The 21,855-nt window shown below is 46.9% G+C and overlaps 1 protein-coding gene across 2 annotated transcripts in view; it reads left to right on the forward strand.

Annotated features, from left to right (window-relative positions):
• The first annotated feature begins 11,549 nt into the window (after positions 1–11,549).
• CRYBG3 (crystallin beta-gamma domain containing 3) overlaps positions 11,550–21,855 on the forward strand; it is a 158,496-nt gene continuing 148,190 nt past the window's right edge. Inside the window, exon 1 of one of the 2 annotated variants that reach the window (XM_066599157.1) lies at positions 11,550–12,131. In XM_066599157.1, coding sequence (XP_066455254.1) covers positions 11,740–12,131 — 392 coding nt within the window. In that variant the 5' untranslated portion in view covers positions 11,550–11,739. The remainder of the gene's footprint in view (positions 12,132–21,855) is intronic. The other variant, XM_066599158.1, reaches the window with a different exon arrangement.

Genomic DNA, 21,855 nt, shown 5'->3' on the forward strand with positions numbered 1-21,855 from the left:
ATTCACGTGTCCTAAGCCATGCTACATGAGATGCCGGCCCTTGGAGCTGTCACCATAGTTTGTGATGGGAACTGCATGCTATTAGATACATGGGTTATACCGCTGCACACAAGCCGCCCATCACTAAGCGTGAGGCCCATCTACAGTGGGGCAAGGAGTGTCGTCAGTGGACAGTTGAGCAATGGAAGAACGCTCTATGGAGTGATGAATCCCGCTACCCCATCTTTACATCAGATGGATGTACCTGGGTGTGGAGGATGATGGGAAACACCTGAGTGTGCTGTGCCAACAGTTTAGTATGGCGGAGGTACCGTTATGGTCTGGGGATGTGTTACATGGCATGGTCTCTGTCCGTTGGTTGTAGTGACAAGAACCATGACCACAGAGGTGTACCCTGATAGTCTAGATAATAATGTGCTGCTGACAATGTCAAAACACGAGATTTCTTCCGGCATTCATATGAAGTTAAAAACACAACTTAGGACGGCTTCACATGAGCGTACGCGTCTTTTTTTGCGCACATACTGGCGTATTTTACTGTAGTTTTTTTCACCTGCAAAGCTGTTTTTTTTGCTTACGGCACACAACTTTGTGCCGATTTAAATGGCTATTTAGCCTAATGAGTTCCGGATGTGTTTTTCCCATGGAATTGTGCTATTTTTCACACATTTTTACACACCCTTTAAGATCAATGGGTTCTGTTATCTGCATCTTGTTGCACTTTAATGCGCCCGTGTAAAGCCGCCCTTATAACATGCTGATAGAAGCAGATGGATAAAAAGGGGAACGCTTTACATGTTTCTAGCCCGACAAACTGGGCTCTTCCTCATAATGTTGTTCCCAATGTGGGACAATGTGACAATACTCTGGGAACGGTCGGCCATACTTCCAACAAGACAACGCACCTTGTAATAAATCCAACGCTGCTTTAGCTTGGTTTGAGGATATGGATGTTTAACGTTTGCACTGGAGTCACGGAGTCCGACCTGAACCTACTGAACATCTTTGGGATGAATTAGAGCGTCAGGTCAGGAAATATGAACAGCGTCCGTTGTCTTTGAGAGAACTTACTATACGTTTGCAGGATGATTGGAGGGAAATACCGGCTGAAGTGTAGCAAATTAGTAGATATTATACCACGGGGAGCAGGGGCGTAACTATAGAGGGTGCAGGGGATGCGGTTGCACCCGGGCCCAGGAGCCTTGGGGGGCCCATAAGGCCTCTCTTCTCCATATAGGAAGTCCAGTACTTTGAGTAAAGCATTATAGTTGGGGGCCCCGTTCCAGGTTTTGCATTGGGGCCCAGGAGCTTCAAGTTATGCCTCTGACGGAGAGTATCAAAAGTCATTAGGGCCAAAGGAGCCCCACTAAGTAGAAATATATGGAAATTAATACTACTTCTGACTCAGGGGTCCCATTACTTCTGGTAGGATGGTGTAGATGTGATTCTGTGTGAAACCACAGATGATACATAATGGCAGCAGCATGAGCTGTGTAGAATACTGCTACATCTGACAAACACAGTGCTACTACACCTGTACGGTACCAAGAGTCATCTCTAGGTGATCCCCTTCATGAACTTTATTCCCTCTCCTAATCAGTGAAGGTTTTGACAGCAGAACAAATATTACCTGGTGATTCATCCAGTATAACCAGTTTGGTGGAATTCAGAAAATCACTGCTTGTTTGCACAAGATGGCAGCATGGACTAAAGACAACAAACGCAATGGTTACAGCCGCCCATGGACAGGGTTTATACGGATCCTGAAGTGTGTGGGAATTTAAAGGCACAGTAAGACTAGTGGCACAAGAGAGTAACTGCAGATTGCACCCAAACTCGCATCGGAGAGCCCATGTCCACCAGTCCGTCCGTGTGCTGTCTGATATACATAGACACAGCATATTCACATTTGGGCACCCCTCATAGACTTCTATGGGGACCTTAGGAAAAAAGGAAAAGTGAACAAACTCACTCAGTGTGTTATGTCAGTGTGACACTGCGATCTTTCTGTCGTGCAACATGCGTCATCAGGTAGCCTTAGCCTAAAGATGAGCTGCAATACCAGACACAACCCAGGGATGAGTATTGCGCTGTTCTTCAAAGAAAATCGGCCATGTTTTTCTACTCCTACACAATCCACTGGTTTTGGGCCAAATCCTGAGGTGACACCTGAGGAAGCCGGTCTTCACACTTTAACCCCACCAGTCGGGATGTGAGCTTTGCTGCAGATTCCCCAGGTCATTACTCTGGAAGTCTTCCCAGTACTGTGGCAGCTGATGCTACTATAGACCAAGGCGCAGTACCTGGCAGTTTGAACGGGAGCGTAGTCAGACAATCCAGGTTGGGACAGGCACCACAACTTTAGAACAAGGAACAAGCTGGAGGTCAAGCGGAACAGACGGTTTCAGCAGGTCAGAGGTCGGAGTAGTAAGCAGACAGAAGTGTAGCCAGTATAACGAGCCGGGGTCAGGAGTGAGGAATACAATGTGGTCAGGAATCGGAGAACCAGGACAAACTTGAAATATCACCTTTAACAGGAAGAAGACCACAGATTTAGGCACCTTCCATGGGAGGAGGATGCGTAATATGTCCAAGGGTATGAGATGATTTGCAGGGGAGGTATTTGTTACGGCTCACCGTGTGAATGAGCCTTTAGGTGCGCACTTCTTTAAGAGGGCGGCTGAGTGCGTGCGTCCTCCTGGCCACTGTTGGAGAACAAGCAGATGCCGATCAGACCCCTTCCTTTGGGGGGTAAGCCGACTGCCACAGACACAGACTGTAAGAGCCCGTCTGTTCTAGCACTTTCACGTATGTTTCTTGTATATATGAAACGTACATGGAAAAATTGTATGCGCGGTATGTGTTTGATATGCTGTGACTAGGGATGAGCGAGCGTACTCGGAAAAGCACTACTCACTCAAGTAATTTGCTTTATCCGAGTATCGCTGTGCTCGTCCCTGAAGATTCGGGTGCCGGCACGGAGCGGGGAGCTGCAGGGGAGAGCGGGGAGGAACGGAGGTAAGATCTTTCTCTCCTTCTCTCCCGCCCGCTCTCCCCTGCTCCCCGCTGCGACTCACCTGTCAGCCGCAGCGGCACCCGAATCTTCAGGGACGAGCACAGCGATACTCGGATAAAGCAAACTACTCGAGCGAGTAGTGCTTTTCCGAGTACGCTCGCTCATCTCTAGCTGCGACCCATTTTGATATGAGAAATGCATGTTTTTCACTGTAAACGTTTTTCTTTTTTTGTCTTAATAAAGTTTTGTAGTTCAACTTTTTTTTTCTCTTCTTCTTGATCACAAAAAACCTAGACGTCAAGCGTATGGAAATGTGCTGCCATAGGCTTCCATACGTTTTCCATTGACTACAATGTTAACAAAAATGTATATGTTTCCATACTTTTCTGTCCCATAATAAAAGAGGGGAAAAAAGCACAGTGGGCTAGACTGTTCAATTCCAAAAAGAAGAACCCATGGAAATGTACGCCTTGCCAAACGTAGTCAAACATATACATGGTTTGACTACATTTAACCCACTACAGCCTGTAGGTTCATTCAACGCTACGTCTTCATACATTTTTTGGAGTAAAAACGTGTTTTTCACGGAGGACCATAAAGAAAAAGTTTGGACCCGTGTTAGCTGACAAAATAAAAAAGTTAAACCCAGAAGCCTGATGAAGAATCGTGGATAAATTCGAACACTTGCTGTAACATTGTTCTTTTTTGTTACCAATTAAAAGGTCCCCCCTCTACAAGAATATTGGTGTATGATGACTATATGACGGTGTGGACGGCCCTGACAGTGTTTCTGTATAGTGCTGTGGCACAGGCAGGGTTACAGGAGTTTCCAAAGCTAGAAATAAGCATCTGCGTCCACCTTCCCCTCAGAAACTTGAAGGGAGATCAGCTGCCATACCAGACGTATCCTACAGAGCGGCGCTATACTGTAAATCTTATAATATTAGAGAAGTGCAAGGAGATCCTGTTCATATTTTCTTGTAGGTCCACTAAAGATAAAAACGAGCTTTTATGGACCCAAATGAGTGCTATACATAGTTATGGTGTTACCGGGGTGGATGAGGAAGCTGGTGACAACGGAGGGTAGCCATGTTGTCTTGCCCAGCAACAGATATAAGCAATAAATACCTGAAAAGAAAGAATGGGAAGTCAAGGTAGGGCTTTTATTTGAAGGGAACGCTCATGACGCAGGGTGGCCACAAAAAATGTAGGCCGGCACCACATTCTTATGAATGATGTCCAAAAGAAAATCTGTTGCTCACAGCAACCAATCACAGCGCAGCTTTCATGTCTTACACTGTTGAAGTAAAATGACAGCTGTGCTGTGATTGGTTGCCATAGGCAACAGACAGCTTTCATAAGAGTGTGGTGCTGGCCTACCTTTCCATGGCCGACCCTGTATATATACAGTAGATGCCGATCAGGATTGTAGATGTATCTTGTGCTACGAGGGCAGTTGGGGAGAGTCTCCCTCTCCGTAAGTCACCATACGAGCTTTTTAAAAGGTGCCCTCAGGCTGCATATAACCAGTTAAACGTGTCCTTTCCTTGGAATAACTTAACTCAGGTTATTCAATAGAAACTGCCGGTTCTTCTGACACGCCCTACGAAAGTGAAGGCCCGGCCTTCAGATTACATGATGGTAGGCCGCCTTCTCCTGCTGAACCCAGGAGACTCAACAAGGAAAGGTTCTCAGAAGAACGTCCTATCTTCTACCTCTACAACGGGCAATGAACATCCAAGAAGAATCACACATTGATGGTGCCAGTAAGGTTATCAGAGGTGGTCTCATGTCTGAAGCTGACCAAACACTGAACAATCACTTTATTAGAGCCCCCCATCCAGTAGTGCTGATGTCTCCCCTCGTCATCATGACAGCATACACATGGGGGTTGTCCTGTGGACTCCTGTAGGGACAGGAAGCGGAAGAGTATACAAGTACTTGATCACCAGTGTCTTCCTGCCCCTACAGGACAGCCATAGCAGAAATCTCCATGAATGCTGCCTAGCCTCCCTCCCCAGGGAGGGTTGCCGTTGCCTATCCTCCCAGGCCTTCGCCTGTACCAACGTGGTCAGGGACCCAAGGAAGGGTTCCCTGTCTGCTGTGACCGCTATCCGGGCAGACACCATCCCTGCAGCCCATTCAAGCCCAGGAGGTGAATAGCCTACCTGGGCTTGGATGGTGTCTGCGCTGGCCGGGGCTCAAGGAAGAGTCCTCTGGGTTGCGGCAGCGGCTTCGTGGGTCTCCCCAGCGGTGAGCTTCTTCCAGGTTCTGATGCCAGAGTGAAGTCAGATGCCCCGCATGGGGGTGCGGCTTCAGGCACAGACCAACAGAGTGGACGTGGCCTAGTGGAAATCCACAAAATTTTTAAAAAAATGGACGGCTGCCTTAGTTTGCTAACCTGTGGCTCTGGAGCTTACAAATCAAATCTAGAAGGTCAAGCAGAGGAAGAGCTCTGAATCCTCCGGTGTTCACTAAAGCCCTGCTGGATCTACCGCTGAGATGTCTGTCAGAGAGGACTCGGACAACCCACAAACAGTGAGTGGTCTGGTGGGCCGACTAATGCACACTGCCACCATGTCACATTGGTGGATGTCTGTAGATAATATTACTAAAACCACAGAGTGGAATCAAGATCCTTCAGTCGTCATTACGGTCAATGCCAGCTCCATTGGCGGGGGGCCCACCTACACGGGAAGTACATACAGGGGACTTGGAGTTCTGACAAAGTAACTCAAACCTCAAATTTTAAAGAATTAAGCGCAGGCTGGACATCCCTACGCAAGCTTGAAACAGAGATAAGAGGGAAACATGTCAAAATCTCTTCAGATAATGTAACTACTGTATCACTTGTTCGCCACCAGGGATCCACCAGGAATCTTCATCTTCAGCAGGTGGCAGCAGAGATCCCATTCTGGGCGGAACAACTGATCCGGTCACTATCAGTTTTTCACGTAAAGGAATCGGAGAATGTCACAGCAAACTACCTCAGCAGGAGGGAAGTGGATCTTGGAGAATGGGCGCTGCATCCTCAAGCGTTCAAAATGCTCACCGTGGAATGGGGAACCCCACAAATAGACTTACTCGCCTCCAGAGAAAACACCAAATGTCCCCTATTCTTCTCCCGGGGTGCAGATGCTCAGACCATAGGCATGGATGCCCTCTCACGTGTGGGACTGGGGCTTATCATACGCCTTTCCTCCCCTGCCTCTAATCTCTCTGGAGCTAAAAAAGGTCCAGAGGTCTAGAGCTACCATAATGATGATGGCTCCCTTTTGGCCCAAGAGGCCCTGGTTCCCACTGCTAAACTTCCTTTCGGTCAGGAATCTCATTCCCGGACCTTCAACTCGAGGGACCACTAGAGTACCCGGAGATTCAGAGGTTCAAGCTAACCGCCTGGATGCTGAGAGGGTAAAATTCTAGGCCTATCTAATAAAGTCATAAAGTCATATCAACCCTCTGCGAAAGCCTAAAACCCTCGACTAGGAAAATAAACTCAAAAGTTTGGGGAAGATCACTCACCCCCGCCAGCACCCGAATCTTTTGAGACGAGTGGGCAGGTACTCGCATAAGGCAATACTCGCTCGAGTAATTTGCATTAACGAGTACGCTCACTCATCTCTAGTGAGTATATATATTTTTTATTTTTTTTACACATGCTAGTGATTTTCAGGGAAGGGCTTTTACTTAAGCCCTTCCCTGAAAATCACTGCAGTGGCTGCCTGCATCGCATTGCTTTCAATGGGGCCGCTGGCAGCAGCGGTGGCCCCATAGAAAGCAATGGGAGAACATCACGGTCCCCTGCCACAGCTGTCACATCTATGACAGCTGTTGCAGGGGATTTTTTACTCCCCGCTTGGAGTGCCATCATTACTGAACACTGTGACAGTGCTGTCACAGTGTTCAGTGATGAGCGGACTCCCAGCAGGGAATATTTACGCGCACCATGGACCTATGCGGTGCACGCATGTCCTACCTTTTGCAGGTACGCGCATTTGCATGCCTATAAAACACGGACATGTGAACACACCATAGGAAACTAATGGTTCTAAGTAGATGCGCGTTGTGTGCAGACGTATGTACGCACATAAATACGCTCGTCTGAAAGGCTGTAAGTGTGTTTTGTTTTTTTAAGTCCCGAAAAACTCCTTTAAAAACATTTGAAGACAGAATGCTGTTTGTCTCTTTTTTATTTTATTAACCCTTTCCAATCCAATTTGTATCCCGGTTTTCCTAGGGGGCTTACTCTTTTTCGGACATTACACAACAGCGCTATATGCTGGCCAAAGCCAGTACTGCATGAGGTGACACGTTGGATAGGCTATGACAGCAGAGAGGCTGGCAATATACAGTAAGAGAACCCCGACGGACGTCTTCCAACATCGGAGCTGTATAGCCTTAAATCATAATGTCTTCAGAGGTTAGACAGTGGATTGGAAAGGGTTAATCGCACCTCCCTTTTAAATAGCGCTGTAGACAGATGCCTACTTCGGCCGCCGCTCATCGCTTAGAGATGACATTTATGATAGTCAGTGCTGATACATTGTCACACTGATATTGTGGGTTTGACGCCGACCGCAGCCAACATGTTTGTACATTCTCTATTCTTGTGTGGGTTTCCTCTAAGGACTTCTTTCTCTCCGTGGTTCCAAAAATATACTAATGAGTTAATTGCTCGCGGTTTGTGACAGACACAAAAAATATGAATGATTACACTCTGTATACAGCGCTATAGAATATGTTAGTGTTATATAAAGAAGGGGAAAGATGTAAGGGATCGCGCACATCAGTGTTACATCTCCATTAGGGATTTCCGCCTGTCTTTTCCGTTTTTGGAGCATAGAAACGGAATTACAACAGAATTAAAAATTTCGATTTTTTTTTTTTTTTTTTTTTAATTAATTAAATTATTTTAATTTTTAATATTTTTTTTCCCCACCCATTGATGTCAATGGAGTTTCAAAAAAATTGCAAGGTTGCAAATTGCAAATAAAAGCCTTTTCCGTCTTTTTGAAAACCCAATGAAATTAATAGGGAAAAAAAGAAATGTGCCATTCCGCTTTAATTCTTTGTGCCAAAAACGGAACACGGAGACAGAAATCCCTGAGAGGGGTAGCGCTGGGGGGACAAGCACTAAGGGCCATGGCAAACCTGCATTTATCTATTCTATCGAGCTCCATTGTGGGAGCAGCAAAACAGGAGGAAAAATGTTTCAGTTTTCCGGCCCACAGAAATGCATTGAAACTGAAAACCTTCATTTTTAATCATTTTATCAGTTTTCCGTCTCTGTTCCGGTTTTTACACTGGAGTAAAAGCGCAGACCGCTGAACTCTTGTGTTCAGTTCAAGAAACGGAACAAAAACCGATCCTTCATCTTTTTACGCTGTAGTCAGCGGGAAACTGAAAATAACAGAAAGTAATGTGTTTTCATCCGTTTTTCTTTCGGGTTTTATTTCTGGGCATGTGCAAAGGGCAGGAGGCGACGAAGACCGAAACGGATCCATTCAAAATGGTGAAAAATGGAAATGAAGTGAAAATGAATGGAAGGCTTACTTTCGTTTTCATTGAAGGATCCGTTTGATGGATCAAACAAAAACGAAAAAAATGCTTTCCGTTTATTTCCACTTAATTTCCGTTTTGTAAGTTTCCATTTTTTGCAAAAGAGGATCCACAGCAAAAAAACCTCTAGTGCAAACTTTGCCTAAGGGCTCTTTCCCATGAGCGTAGGCGTTTTTACGTGCGCCCACCGGCGCCGTAAAAATGCGTGTACAGGCGCACAAATCTAACGTTTGTTCACCCATTCAGATGGCACCGGCCTGGTGCATATATGCCGAGGCCGCAATGCCTCCCCTTCCCTGGCTTACCTCCTCTCTCCTTCCGTCCAGGAGGTGGTGGAGCTAAGCACCCGCCCCCCGCGCATATATCTATATTACTCTCCAAATGCATAGCATTCGCAACCTGATTGGTTGTTTGGATTTACTCGCTCCCGGTGATTGGTTATTTGACTAGCCTGCTTCCCGGTGATTGGTTATTTGGTTTGCCTGGTTGACAGTGATTGGTTATTTGGTTTGCTTGGTTCACGGTGATTGGTTGTTTAGGTTGGCCCGTGTAGAAGTAAAGAGTAAGAGGCTAATATGCGCCCCCCGCAGTCAGCCCCTTCCCATTGCAAACAGCCGGAGGGGAGGAGAGAGGAGGAGAGAAGGGGGAGGGAGTTTAGCAGTCACGCTGCTAAACTCTGTCATTGGCTCCCATAGGAGTCTATGCAGCGGCCAATGTATTCCGAGCAACAAAGATAGTTCCAGGACTATAAAGCGCCCGGCGCTAATTTGCCGTCTGGGCGCTTTTACGCCGGAGGGATACGCCTGTGTGATCTGACGCATTGGAATCCAATGCATCAGATGGTAGTGTATATCGGCCAGCCGTGAAAACGGCGTCCGATATACGCTCACGTGAATAAGCCCTAAAGCTGGCTTCCCACGGTCAATAAAATCGCACGGGATTTGCGCGTTGCAAGACGCACAAATAAGAACCCCGTTCTTTTTAAATGAGGTTCTACACGAGTTATGTTTTCCCACATGGCACTGCAATGCTATGCAGGAAACAAATTGTGGCCTGTTCTATCTTGCGCTTGCTTTCACATCGCACTGCCCATTGCTTTCAATGGGGCCGCTGGCAGCATCGCTGGCCCCATTGAAAACAATGGGAGAAACTCTGAAATCCTCTGCCACGGCTGTAACAGCCCTGCCAGAGGAGCCCTTCATCCCCGAAGTGATGCAAGGCTGTTTTCACATGAAAATGCCTCGCATCACTGGCGAATTCACATGGTGGGGAGCGTGATATGATGGCGAGATTCACAGCCCCACATCATGCTCGCTCGTGGGGATTAGCTTAAGTGATTGCAAACTGTAAGCAGCACAAGTGTTGCAATGAATGCCGCAATATACAGGTTGTAGTGAAAAGGATCCAGCACTATATCTCAGTACTGGGGTCCTATACTGAAATAACAATAGTGTACATGAATAGGAAGGCATGGATGTGCCACACGATGGTATGGCGCACGGGCCCCTGTGGGCCCCAGAACACGGATTTCAATTTTGTGTTGCGGCCCCTGTAAGAGATGGAGAGTAAAACTGAAATGCAAAGTTAAAGAGTAGCATGCGAGAATCAGAAATCCTTTTCCCGCGTCTCTCTAAGGCCGCCTGCAAACGAACGGGTCGGATTCTGCATGCAGGAGCCCGCAGCAGAATCGGGCCCTGTCACCAGCCAGTGTCCGTGCGTACCTGTGCTTTTCTGTTCTTCATCTGTATTGCGGATGGATGTGGCGAAACACTGTCAGACACGCACAATATAGATTTTTTTTTTTTGCCCATGCCATCGCTAGGCACTGACATGGAATCTACGATGTTTCCGCAATTTATTTATTTTTTCCTCCGCAGGAAGAATCGATTTTGCATAGCATGCTATGAACGGCATTTGCTGCGGATCCACGGTGCGGACGCCAATGCAAATCCGTTCGTGTGCAGCCTGCCTAATTCCTGTGGGACAGCTGCGATGACTGAAGTAAGGAAAGCGTACTTGAAGTAGCGACCTTCTGCTACGACAGGGGCAAATCATCGAAGAAATCATCCACAGTCCTGTCGTCTTCACTAGATTCAGGTACCGATCCGCATTAACACACGGGTCCAGCGAGGTGATTGCTCCAAATTCCAACCCACATGTTCACGCTGAATTTTACATGGTCTTCTGATTGGGTCGGTCTTGCAATGATGGCGTCAGCCCTGGACAGTACTGTCGGACGGTTCCATGCATGTACCGTAGCAGAAGGAGAACACTTTCCTTACTTCAGTCATAGCAGCGGTCCCAGAGAGACGCGGAAAGTGGATTTCTGCTCCTTGCATTCTACGCTCCAACTCTACAATTGGGTTTTACTCTCCATCTCTTACAGGGGCCACAAGACAAAATTGAAATCCGGGGCCCCCCAGAACTCGTGTGCCATACCATACGCTACTATTACTTCAACATAGGACGGCGGTGGTGAGCTACAAGCGCTGGCTCATTCTGTTTGACTACACCTTGTATAAATAACAATGATGATAAATGTTGCAACAAATTATCTTGTTACAATCTATATAAACAATAACAAATAACAGAAACACAAATCTATCCTGTATGGAAGTAGATACAATCCTCCAGCCTGACCACAGAGTGGAGGTTAGAAGCCACAAACACAGACAAGTCACACTTCACAGCAGCAAAACTTCAAGACATTGCTACAGGAATCTGCATAAAATGAGAAGCATGCTACACAAGTCCACATACTGACAGCAGCTGGCAGCTCAGGGGTCCCAGTGGCCCCTTCCAACTGCTGCTCTCCCTGCATGACTTGGTGCCAGTGTCCTGGGCACAGAGTTGGGTCTCAGCAGCAGCACAGCTGCAGGCTGCACCTCCTCCCTGGATGTGTACAGGGGCAGGGCCAAGGAGCAGGCTGCAGAGGAGGACTGTCCTAGGAGTGTTGTGTTACTAGACTCTTTCCTCCCTGCCAGGTCACATCAGAGGCTCTCCTCACTTGTTCCTGGTGGAGAGGCATGCAGTGACTCATGACTCCTTCACTTGTCTGAGCTTCACATGCTGCCTGGGAACTTTTGCAAAACTTTTCTCCTAAGCCAGCGGGAGTGACAGCTCAGTCCCTATGCCCCTGGAAAGTCCTTGTTGATCCCCAGGACATGAGCACTCCTCGCAGGAGAGCAGGCACCTGGCAGGACGAGGTAGCCAGGAGCTTCTCCAGACTCTTTTCCAGGACATCATCCCAGGAGGAGGAAAGTGGGAAAGACCCAGGAGAGGAACAGGACAGGAGTTTGGCCAGGCTTTTCTTCAGAAGTTCATCCCAGGAGAAGAAGGATGGAAATGACAGAACAGAGCCAGGAGAGGAGCAGGAGAGGAGTCACAGCCCATCCAGGCTCTTCTTCAGGAGGGTAACCCAGGGGGGCACTGACAATGTCAATAGGGAGGAGCAGGACAGATCCAGGAGCTTCTCCAGACTCTTCATTAGGACATCCTCCCAGGAAAAGGTGGAGGAGAATGACAGCTCCAGGGGTGCAAGGGAGGACCAGAGCAGGTACTGCCCCATTATTCATTGCCATTCCCAGTGTTATTATAATTGTTCTTGTTGTTGCTATAATTGCTACCTGCATCAGTCATTTTAATACCTGTTTGTCATTTTCTTAGAACTGTTATGTTTTATATTGTTTTTTATGGTAATTATATTAATAAGGTCACCAGGACCTCCTGCTCAGGTGGTTAGGAGTGTGATGGCGTCAAGCACTTCCTCATAGTGGATTCTTTTTAATCTTTGCTATGGGCCCCCCAGTTCTGTATCTAGGCCACTGTCTCTAAAGACGCCCTAGTATCATATATTGGTTTTTGTGCAACTTTTAGGATTCTACTACTGTACAAGTTATTAGGGAAATGCTTAAAGGGGCTTTCCAAACTATTGGTGGCAGAGGGGAGCTGCACTGTATGTGTGTATGTGTATATATATATATATATATATATATATATATATATATATATATATATATACACATACATATTAAACACCGTACCCTCTTCCGACTGCCGCGCTGCTTCCCCGCTCGCCACGCTCTGGTCTTCTGTTTACATTGGAGGCAGAGGTCATCATGTGGGTTATTTACCAACATGACCACTCCAGCCAATGAAAAGCCCAACAGGGACGTCATCAGTGACGTCCCGTAAAACTGCCGGGGGCTTCTATATTAGACAGGCTTGTCACCAAGCCTTCTGGATGGGTGGCGTCATCTGTCAGATACCATGGCACTGGAGCGCCAAAGTGGCGGTCCATCACCATAGTGAGTATATTACTTTTAAAAAGTTTTGGGCAGGGGGACGCTGGCACTATGTATAAAATAAAAAACCCTCAAACTCTTTAATTAGCAGTTCTAGATTATTGTGGCATTATGTGATTACTGATCTTGCAGGAATTATGCACTATTCTAGTAAGATAGCCCGAGGGGATTTAACTTCCCCCCCTGACAAGACGCCTTCAGTAATCATAGGGGGAGATTTCAGGTACCTTTTATACTGAGCAACAATTATTCAGATAGTCGCTCAGAAAAGTCATTGGACTGTATGAATGACTATTGTTTGACAGGTTTTACACAGAGCAATGATTGTTCATTAGTTGTGATATTGTTTGTAGGGGATCTCCATGCTAATTCATCCACAAGTGTTCAAATACAAACAACTTCGAACTTTACACCAATGTTTGATCAACCGGTGACTATCTTTTTAGGTGAGCTAAAACTAAATAATTATTATCACTCCTCACCCCCACGGTCGTGTTTACACATAACTACTATTGTTCGCATTGACTCTTTTGAGCAATTATTTGGATGACAGTCGTCCCATGTAAGCCACCCTTAGGCCCCTGACACACGTTTTCTCCATGTGTCGGATGTGAAAAAAATGGCCGACCTACGGACCCATATTATTCAATGAGGCAGCACACGTAACTTTTCACGCAAACACGGACAGTTTTTTTTAAAATTCTGCAAACGTCTGGTGAGTTCTCTCAAAGTAGATGGACACTGTTCATATTTCCTGACCCAACGTTCCAGTTCATCCCAAACATGTTCAGTAGGTTCAGGTTGGGACTCTCCAGCCGGTCCAATCGTGGAACATCCGTATCCTCCAACCAATATTACACAGCGTTGGATTTGTGACAAGACGCGTTGTCTTGTTGGAAGTATGGCCAACCGTTCCCAGAGTATTGTCACATTGTCGGCAGCACATTATTGTCTACGTCAGGGTCCACCTCTGTGGTCATGGTTCTTGTCACTACAACCAACGGACCGAGACCATGCCACGTAACACATCCCCAGCCCGTAATGGAACCTCCACTGTACTTAACTATTGGCAAAACACACTCAGGCAGAAGACGTTCTCTAGGATCCTCCACACCCCGGTGCATCCGTCTGATGTGAAGATGGAGTAGCGTGATTCGTCACTCCATAGAGCGTTCTTCCATTGCCCAACTGTCCAATGACGACACTCCTTGCACCACTATACATGGACTCACACATTGCGCTTAGTGATGGGTGGCTTGTGTCCAGCGGTATAACCCATGTATCTAATAGCATGCAAACTATGGTGACAGCTCCAAGGGTCAGCATCTCATATAGCATGGCTTAGGACATGTGACATACTAATAAGACAAGATCCATTCTACTGATAGAGGGTTCAAATACTTTTGTTAGAATAGCATTTGTAGCCGTAGGGATTCCTTGTGCATTCAGCATTGCTGTCCAATTACAGAATGTGCCATATAGGGGCTTCTCTCAGGTGCCAGTGTAACCTGTATATCCACTGATGGTAGCTATCGGATACCATGCCTTGTACAGAGCCCGGCTCATTGCTCAGTATAGCATTGTGCTCTACAAATCACCGCTTGTATAAACCAAACTAGAATACCATCTCAGGAACAAATGTAAAAGTACACAAAGCTACCCGGTTGAATACAGATCAGGCTGTAAAACGAGCTTTTAATTGCAACGCTTTACTGTGAGCCTGGAGCCGCTGAGCCCTGGCAGGGTATTTGCACCGTATCATGACTAATCCGGGAGGTCTTGAGTCACTTGTAAGAGGACTGTAGAAAGGAGAAGTGGCCTTGTGGTTGATGATGTGTTTGTGTCTCAGGCCTACGCTGCATATACAGTAAGGGACATACTGTACATGGCATCACTAGAGAACTGTAAATCTTCCTCCGTCTGCAGGGACAGCAGCGGGGATGATCCTAAACTTGCCATTTAGGACTCTAGGAAAGCTGGGTGACTCACCGGTGTGTTTGTAGCGATGTGTTATAGTTTCCTTCTAGTTCACTAAATGACTGAAAGCTTAATAAAGGGATTGTCCGGTTGTAAACTATTGATGGCCTATTCTCAGGATGGGCCATCAATAATAGATCAGTGAGCCTTCGACCTCAAGTGATCAGCTGTTCTCCAGGCCAGTGTGCTCCTGCATTGAGCTGATTTTTGCAGGAAGTAGATTGCTTCGTTCCCACTGCAGTGGCCAGGATTGGTATAGCAGGTCATTCACTTCAATGGGAACTTTGCCTGTAATACCAAGCCCGGCCACTGCAGTGGGAACAGAGCTGTATGCTTCCTGCAGAAATCAGCTTAGTGCAAGAATGCAAACAGCTCATCAAAGGAGCCATGGACAGTGGACCCTCACTGTTCTACTATTAATAGGCATCAATAGTTTACAACTGGACAACCCCTTTAAGGATCTATAGTTACACTTCATTGCTTAATATTCTTTTTATGCACTATTTCTCACAACTATGTTGCCACACTTTGAATTTACATGTATTTAGGGGCAAGGACAGTACTGGATCCTGCCTTGGGAGGTCAGGAAAGGTTTCCTAAAGCAGGACTGGATCGGATACTCTTGCTCAGGACCATAATGAAGCCACATGCATGAGCCGACACACAAAGTGCGGTGTATTCATGAGCAGAGCAGAGACGTCATAGTGTCAGTATATTGATGGGCTAATGTGTATGCAGATATACAGAAGCCAGCTGTCGATCACCAATGAGGTGGGGGGGGTCCAGAGGGAGCACTCCCCTAATGAATACACAAGACTCATAAACTAGATGTCCAGTGTATGATCTGCTTCTATTAGTCAATAGAATACTTTTTGTGCTGTTTTGGCTAATAGTGGAGTGGAACTGTTCCTGTACTTTGCTGCCCTCACATAGGACTGTACATCAATGACTCATCCACGTCAAAGCCAACGTCTCAGGTGACAGACATTTTTTTCAGCGCTCTGTCACTTATACCGATCATTTCAGGAGTTTTAGAAAACTAAGTTGGAAGTTTGCAGCGTAGGCAAAGAGGAGTCTTAGGCGGCTCATTAATATTCATACACTGACATGTCAAAAGTCACGGGACAGGAGCTAACATCATATAGGACCCCAACTTGCCTGGGGAAGTGAAGCAAACTGATATGGCATCAATTCCATAAGTAGCCACAAGACGTTTGGACAGATGTTGAGCCATGCCGACTAGATAGCCCCCTACAGTTCCGTGGTATTTGTAGGATCTCGGTGTGAATGGACCTCTCCACCACATCCCATAAATGCTCGATCTGGCTCATGTCTGGTGAACGTCCAGTCACACCATTCATAGGAACTCTCCAGAATACTCCTCAAACCAATTCTGGACAACTTGAGCCCAATGAGACCGTGCATTATCCCATCATTGTGGGGATACATGAAGTCCATGAAGGCTTGTAAATGGTCACCAAACAGTGAAACGTAGCGGGCAAAAGTGAATGATGTGTTTAGGTGGACACAACCCATGCCATGAGAACCCACTCCATACCAATATGGAACCACCACCAGCCTGCACAGTACATTGTTGGTAGGTGGGGCCCATGGCTTCATGGGGTCAGACCCTATCATCAGCCCGAAACCATTGCTACTTTGACTTATCACACATGTTTCCAGTCTCTAAGTTCCAGCTAGCAACTTTCCAAGCCCAGGTGAAACAATGTATCCAGTGTTATAGTGTTAACAGAGGCGCTCTGTTGGGTCTTCTGCTCCATAGCCCATGGAAGCTAAAGAACGCTGCGCTTACCTGCAGGATATCCATGTGGGGTCTCCCGCATTGAGTGTGTATGTGATTTCTGCCGGAGTCACTTACCTGTTAGCCCGGTCACCATCACTAAATACCCTTGAGTGGCCACTGCTCTGTCCTCTGTGGATGGTAATGCGTTCTATGGTATTTTCCCAGTACACACATGGCATTGTGAATTAAGAAAGATTAATTAAATGCCCAAACAACTTCGTAGATGGTACGTCCCATCCGTTTGGCACCCACTATCACGCCTCGTCCTAACTCCGATAATTCGCATCTCCTCGCCATGAGCACGCTGGCCGGTCCTCACTCACAGCTTATGTAAATGTGGATGCTCCCTGAGGTAACTCCACTTCATAATCAATGTACATACTGCTATCCCAGGACTTCTGGCATGTCGGCGTGTAGTCGCTGCTCGCCCCTCTGCCATTGATTGACAGCTCTCTAGTATGCTAGGCAGCAGGGTGGAGAAGGGAGCAGTGAAAACATGAATAGTAATGACCCGCTCTCCTCTATTTGCTGCAAACTTATAACCAAGTGAACGATCTGCTGACATCATCGCGAGCTCGTTCGCGCTCGGGCAGTGTGCGTAGACTTCACTGTTCTCGTTAAGGATTGTTTAGTTCTCGCTCGCTAATCGTTCAGTGTCTCATATTCCTATGATCAGTGTTTAAACTGCATGCACCAAAATCTGCAGCAAATCGGCTACATGTGAAGGCAGCCTTAGGGCTTATTTAGATGACCGTATATCGGCTGGGTTTTCACGCCTGGCTGATATACGGTGTCCCTCTCTGCAGGGGGAGGAGGCTGGAAGAGCCGGGAGCAGTGCTCTGAGCTTCCGCCCCGCTCCACCCCTCGGCACTATTTGCAATGAGAGGAGGCGGGGCAGGGCTAAGTCCCGGGAGTTGGCTCCGCCCCGTCTCGCCCCCTCCCATTGCAAATAGTGCCGAGGGGCGGGAGCTCAGTGCACTGCTCCTGGCTCTTCCAGCCTCCTCCCCCTGCAGAGAGGGACACCGTATATCGGCTGGCGTGAATACCCAGCCGATATACAGTCATCTGAATTTTCCAGACGCAAAATAGAAAATCTGAAAATGCTAAAATCTAGGCGCTACAGCCAAATAGCAGCAATCTGCGCCTTTTATCTGCCGCTCCAGACCCCACTTTTCATCCCGTGCAGCCGCCGATCTGCCCCTGTGTTCACATGCATCACTTCAGCAGCAAAGACTTTACTACAACTTTAATTTAAAGAGCTAGTTTACCGGTCAGCCCTGTAGCTCCGCCCACATCTTGCAGGTCCTACAACTTACCAGCACCAACCTCCTTCTCGCTCTGCCTGGAGCAGACAAACAGGAGCTTCCAGCACTCTGAACTGTACATGAGCAATACAGCGCAGCGCTTCCACTCCTGTCCTCCCATCATGCACTGCTCACAGGAAGTTGGCGGCTATGGACAGGGGAGGAAGTAGCAAAAGATGTCAGAGGAAGTGGAGGTATTTTTTTGGCGAAGAGTCATGTGACATAAAAAATGAAGCCAGTAGCTAGACCGGGTACACTAAGCATGCTAAAAAATGACTTATTGGGATGATTTACTTTAGATTTTAAAATGTTAGTCTGTGCCCGGAATACCCCTTCAGGTAGTTGAATATTTGCTAAATTCAACGCTTTTTGCCAGATTGGCGCTCCATCTAATGTGTATGGGGGTGTCCTGACTCTTTTCTGATCGCAGACATCAAGGGAAAGAAGGATTGGGCATATTATATCACTACATGCCCAATCCTTTAGTTCTCAGGGGAGATAAGCCGATGCCAGAGGTGTCTGGAGAGGACAGGTGTCAGCGGCTTGCTACGCTCTTCCCATTAAGGACAGGTGCACACAGGATCGAGTATACAGTTGCATATGGGAGTCAGCCAGACGGCTATGTAAAGTGGCAAGCCAAAGAGTCCCTAGGAGGGAGAAAGTAGTAAAAAGTCAGGAAGTAAATGACTTAAAGGGGTTTTCCCATGTCCTAAAATTGCTCCACAACCACTCTGCCCCTCCTGGTTGCAGCTGACCAGGACATGTGACTGCTGCAGCCAATCACTGGCTATAGAAGATCACTGCCGTGGCCAGTGATTGGCTGCAGCAGTCACATGTTCTGGTCAGCAGCATCCAGGAGGGGCAGAGTGGTTGTGGAGCAATTTTAAGTGGTGGGAAAATGCCTTTAAGGAATTACACAGATAAGCAGTTCCTTGATGTACACCTATAGTAGGATCACAATAGTCCCCCAACAAGGAGAGGAATGTAGTAATTTAGGGGACAAGCTATAGAAGCCCTTAAAGGGGTTGTCCAGACACTTCCAATTGATGACCTATCCTCAGAGGTCCAAAACTTGGGATCCCCACTGCTCCTCCAGCCTGCTGTCCGTGTTGCAGTGACCCTGCTGGGTATTGCAGGCACAGCTCTCATTGAGTTTAATGGGAGTTGTGCATGTGGTTGCAAACCAGACATGCTATCTGCTTCCAGCGCTGTCTGTACTGACAGCGGTCCTAGTGATCGGCAATCAGAGGACTCCCTGAGGACAGGTTATATCAATAGTAAATGCTCCAGAGAAGCCCTTTTATCACCCTTCTAGCTCTTCGGCAGATGCTTGTGTCTCCTGCAGAGTGCTGGCTGCTGTAGATGGCAGCCTGGATTCTGTAAATGGGCAGCAGCAGGTTGTTTAATATTCCACAGTCCTGCAGGGACCGGTCCAGCCTGTAAGTTTAGTGCTTCAGATGATATTTATAACGAGCTGCTATTTTTGTATTCTCTCACTTCAGCGTCGGCGACTCAGAGGTTAACGCTGACTACACGCACTCTGCACATGGCGACTGCGCGGATTCTTCTCTCCAGACAGTCCAGTGTTCCTCTCCAAGTACGCACAGCATTCCCACACATTTTGACTATAAGCCCAAATCCCAAAGAGCAGAAGAGATTTCGGCCAAAGCTTCACATCTGCACTTGGCAAGTAAATACGAGCCGGGTGAAATACCTTCCTCCAAGGGGAAGAGCGCTGCGGGCATCGAACTGTCTGTCATCCTGAATTACTCTGCATGACATGGCGCGTTATATAATATATCGCACACGGGGAGGAAATTAATGACATGTGAGATAATAGACATCGCATTCATTTATCAGAAGTTCATTCCTATTCATCAGGAATCCGCCATAAGCTCGGGACAATTAATTAATCGCCGCCATATGATCTTGGCATCGCTGCGGCAGATTGATGGGCGATATATCCCGGGCGATGATTTGCAGTTATTATCACTTTTCTTTGTAGCAGCAGACAGACATCTGTTGTAATAGCAGCCGAAGACGCCAGCGATCCGCGGTGTTCCTGTTAATTGGGGGTGTTAATGAGTTACAATACGTAGATCTGAGACGTTGGGATCTCTTATTGCTGGAGGAGGACGTCTTAAAGGGGCTTTACTGTTTTAGGCCTCATTCACACGAGCGGATACGTTTTTACAGCCGTCCGCACTCGCTGAAAAATCGCGTTAATGAAGTATAGCCGCGATCACATCTTGAGCGTAACTAGCGTTTTCTCGTCCATTCACGCGGGCGTATCGCTGGAAAAATTGGTGCGTAAATTGCGCAGCTAATCTCCCTCTCCCTTCCCCCCCCCTTTTTTTAGCTCCCATAGAAGCCTATGGGAGCTTCCTGCATTTTTTGGCAAAAGATAGGGCAAGACCTATCTTTTCACGCAGTGAAAAAAAACGGCGACCGTTCTCGGTAACCAATTTCACGTTTTGACGGTGTGATTTTTTTTTTCTCGTTCACGAAAATGGCCCATGTGATTGAATTAATTGGAATGCAATGCTCCATATGGTCGCGGTTTTCGGCCGTGTTTTATTGCGGCTAAATAGCCGCGTAAAAACGCTCGTGTGATTTGAGGGCTTAGGTTGATCTTAGCGTATAAAACGGCGTTCTTGGGTTCCTTTTAAACAAGCTAATTATCATTTAAACGTGCGAGTGATGTCATCGCTAGCTCGTTCGCCCTCGCACAGCTCGCAGGCAGATACATCATCGGCTCGTCCCTGTTCGCTTTATTAGCGGATGAAAACGACTGAACGATTGCTGTTTTGACCGGCAACGATGGTTTTTACGCCTGCATGTAAAAAAATCGTAACGCTCTATTCTGGTTCGAAGTCCGTCACCCATCGGCGCACAGAAGATATCTGTGTTGCTTCGTTTTTCACTAATCACTGCTAAGCAATTCTAGAAAAATGGTATTTGCTAAAAAAAAATGGATGACACTTGGAACACACACGGATGTAAAAAAACGGACACGCAATGCGTACGGATATCGCGCCGTCACACACGTGCATCGCAGTTGGTCTATTTTTACGCACCGAAATCGGACGTATTTGTGTGAATAAGACCTAAAGTGGATTTTTTCATACTCTAAAGTGTATATTGTGCGCCACGCGGCTTTACGCCATCTGCGTCATGCGGCTAATCTAATCAACATATTCGCCAAGCAAAGGGCCTCATTATCAAAAGGACCAGAAAATGTGGATTTGTTCCATAGCAACCAACTGGGCGTTAACGTTCTTCGGGTCACAGTCATCCGTTCGATGCTGCAATAGGCCGGTTTCCCACGGGCGCATGAAAATGCGTCCGTAATGCGCATCCGTTTTATGGACGTATCTCAGAAGACGTTTCATCCGCGGGTCATCAATTTTCTGGATTTCTTTTCGTATTTTTGTTATTTTTTTACTTTTGGTCAGATATTGGTCTGTATATATAAAAAATGCAAATACATAAAAAATTGGTTGCGTTGTGTTTTCAGAAAACGGGCGTAAAACATACCGCCATGTGATTGGCGCTCTACTAGGACCTAATATGGAGAAAACTGCGCTAGTCTGAAGGCGGTCATAGGGTGACTTCACACGGATGGATGCATTTTTGCGCTATGAGCTAGTCTTTTTTTCCGCATGCATCGGCAGATTTTGCTATAGCTTCTGCGCACACAGGACATGTTCATTTGCGCGCGGCGGACAAACACGACCTGATGTAAATGGCTATTTAGTCTAATGAGTTCCAGATGTGTTTTTGGAGGCTTTTGATGGGGCAGATTTATGAAACTGTCTGAAAGAACATCTGTCCTTGTTGCTACGGGCAACACAGCCAGTTCTTCTTCTGATACATAAGGACCATACGCGA

Source organism: Eleutherodactylus coqui, chromosome 4 (genome assembly GCF_035609145.1).
Source record: "Eleutherodactylus coqui strain aEleCoq1 chromosome 4, aEleCoq1.hap1, whole genome shotgun sequence".
Classification (NCBI taxonomy): Eukaryota; Metazoa; Chordata; class Amphibia; order Anura; family Eleutherodactylidae; genus Eleutherodactylus; species Eleutherodactylus coqui.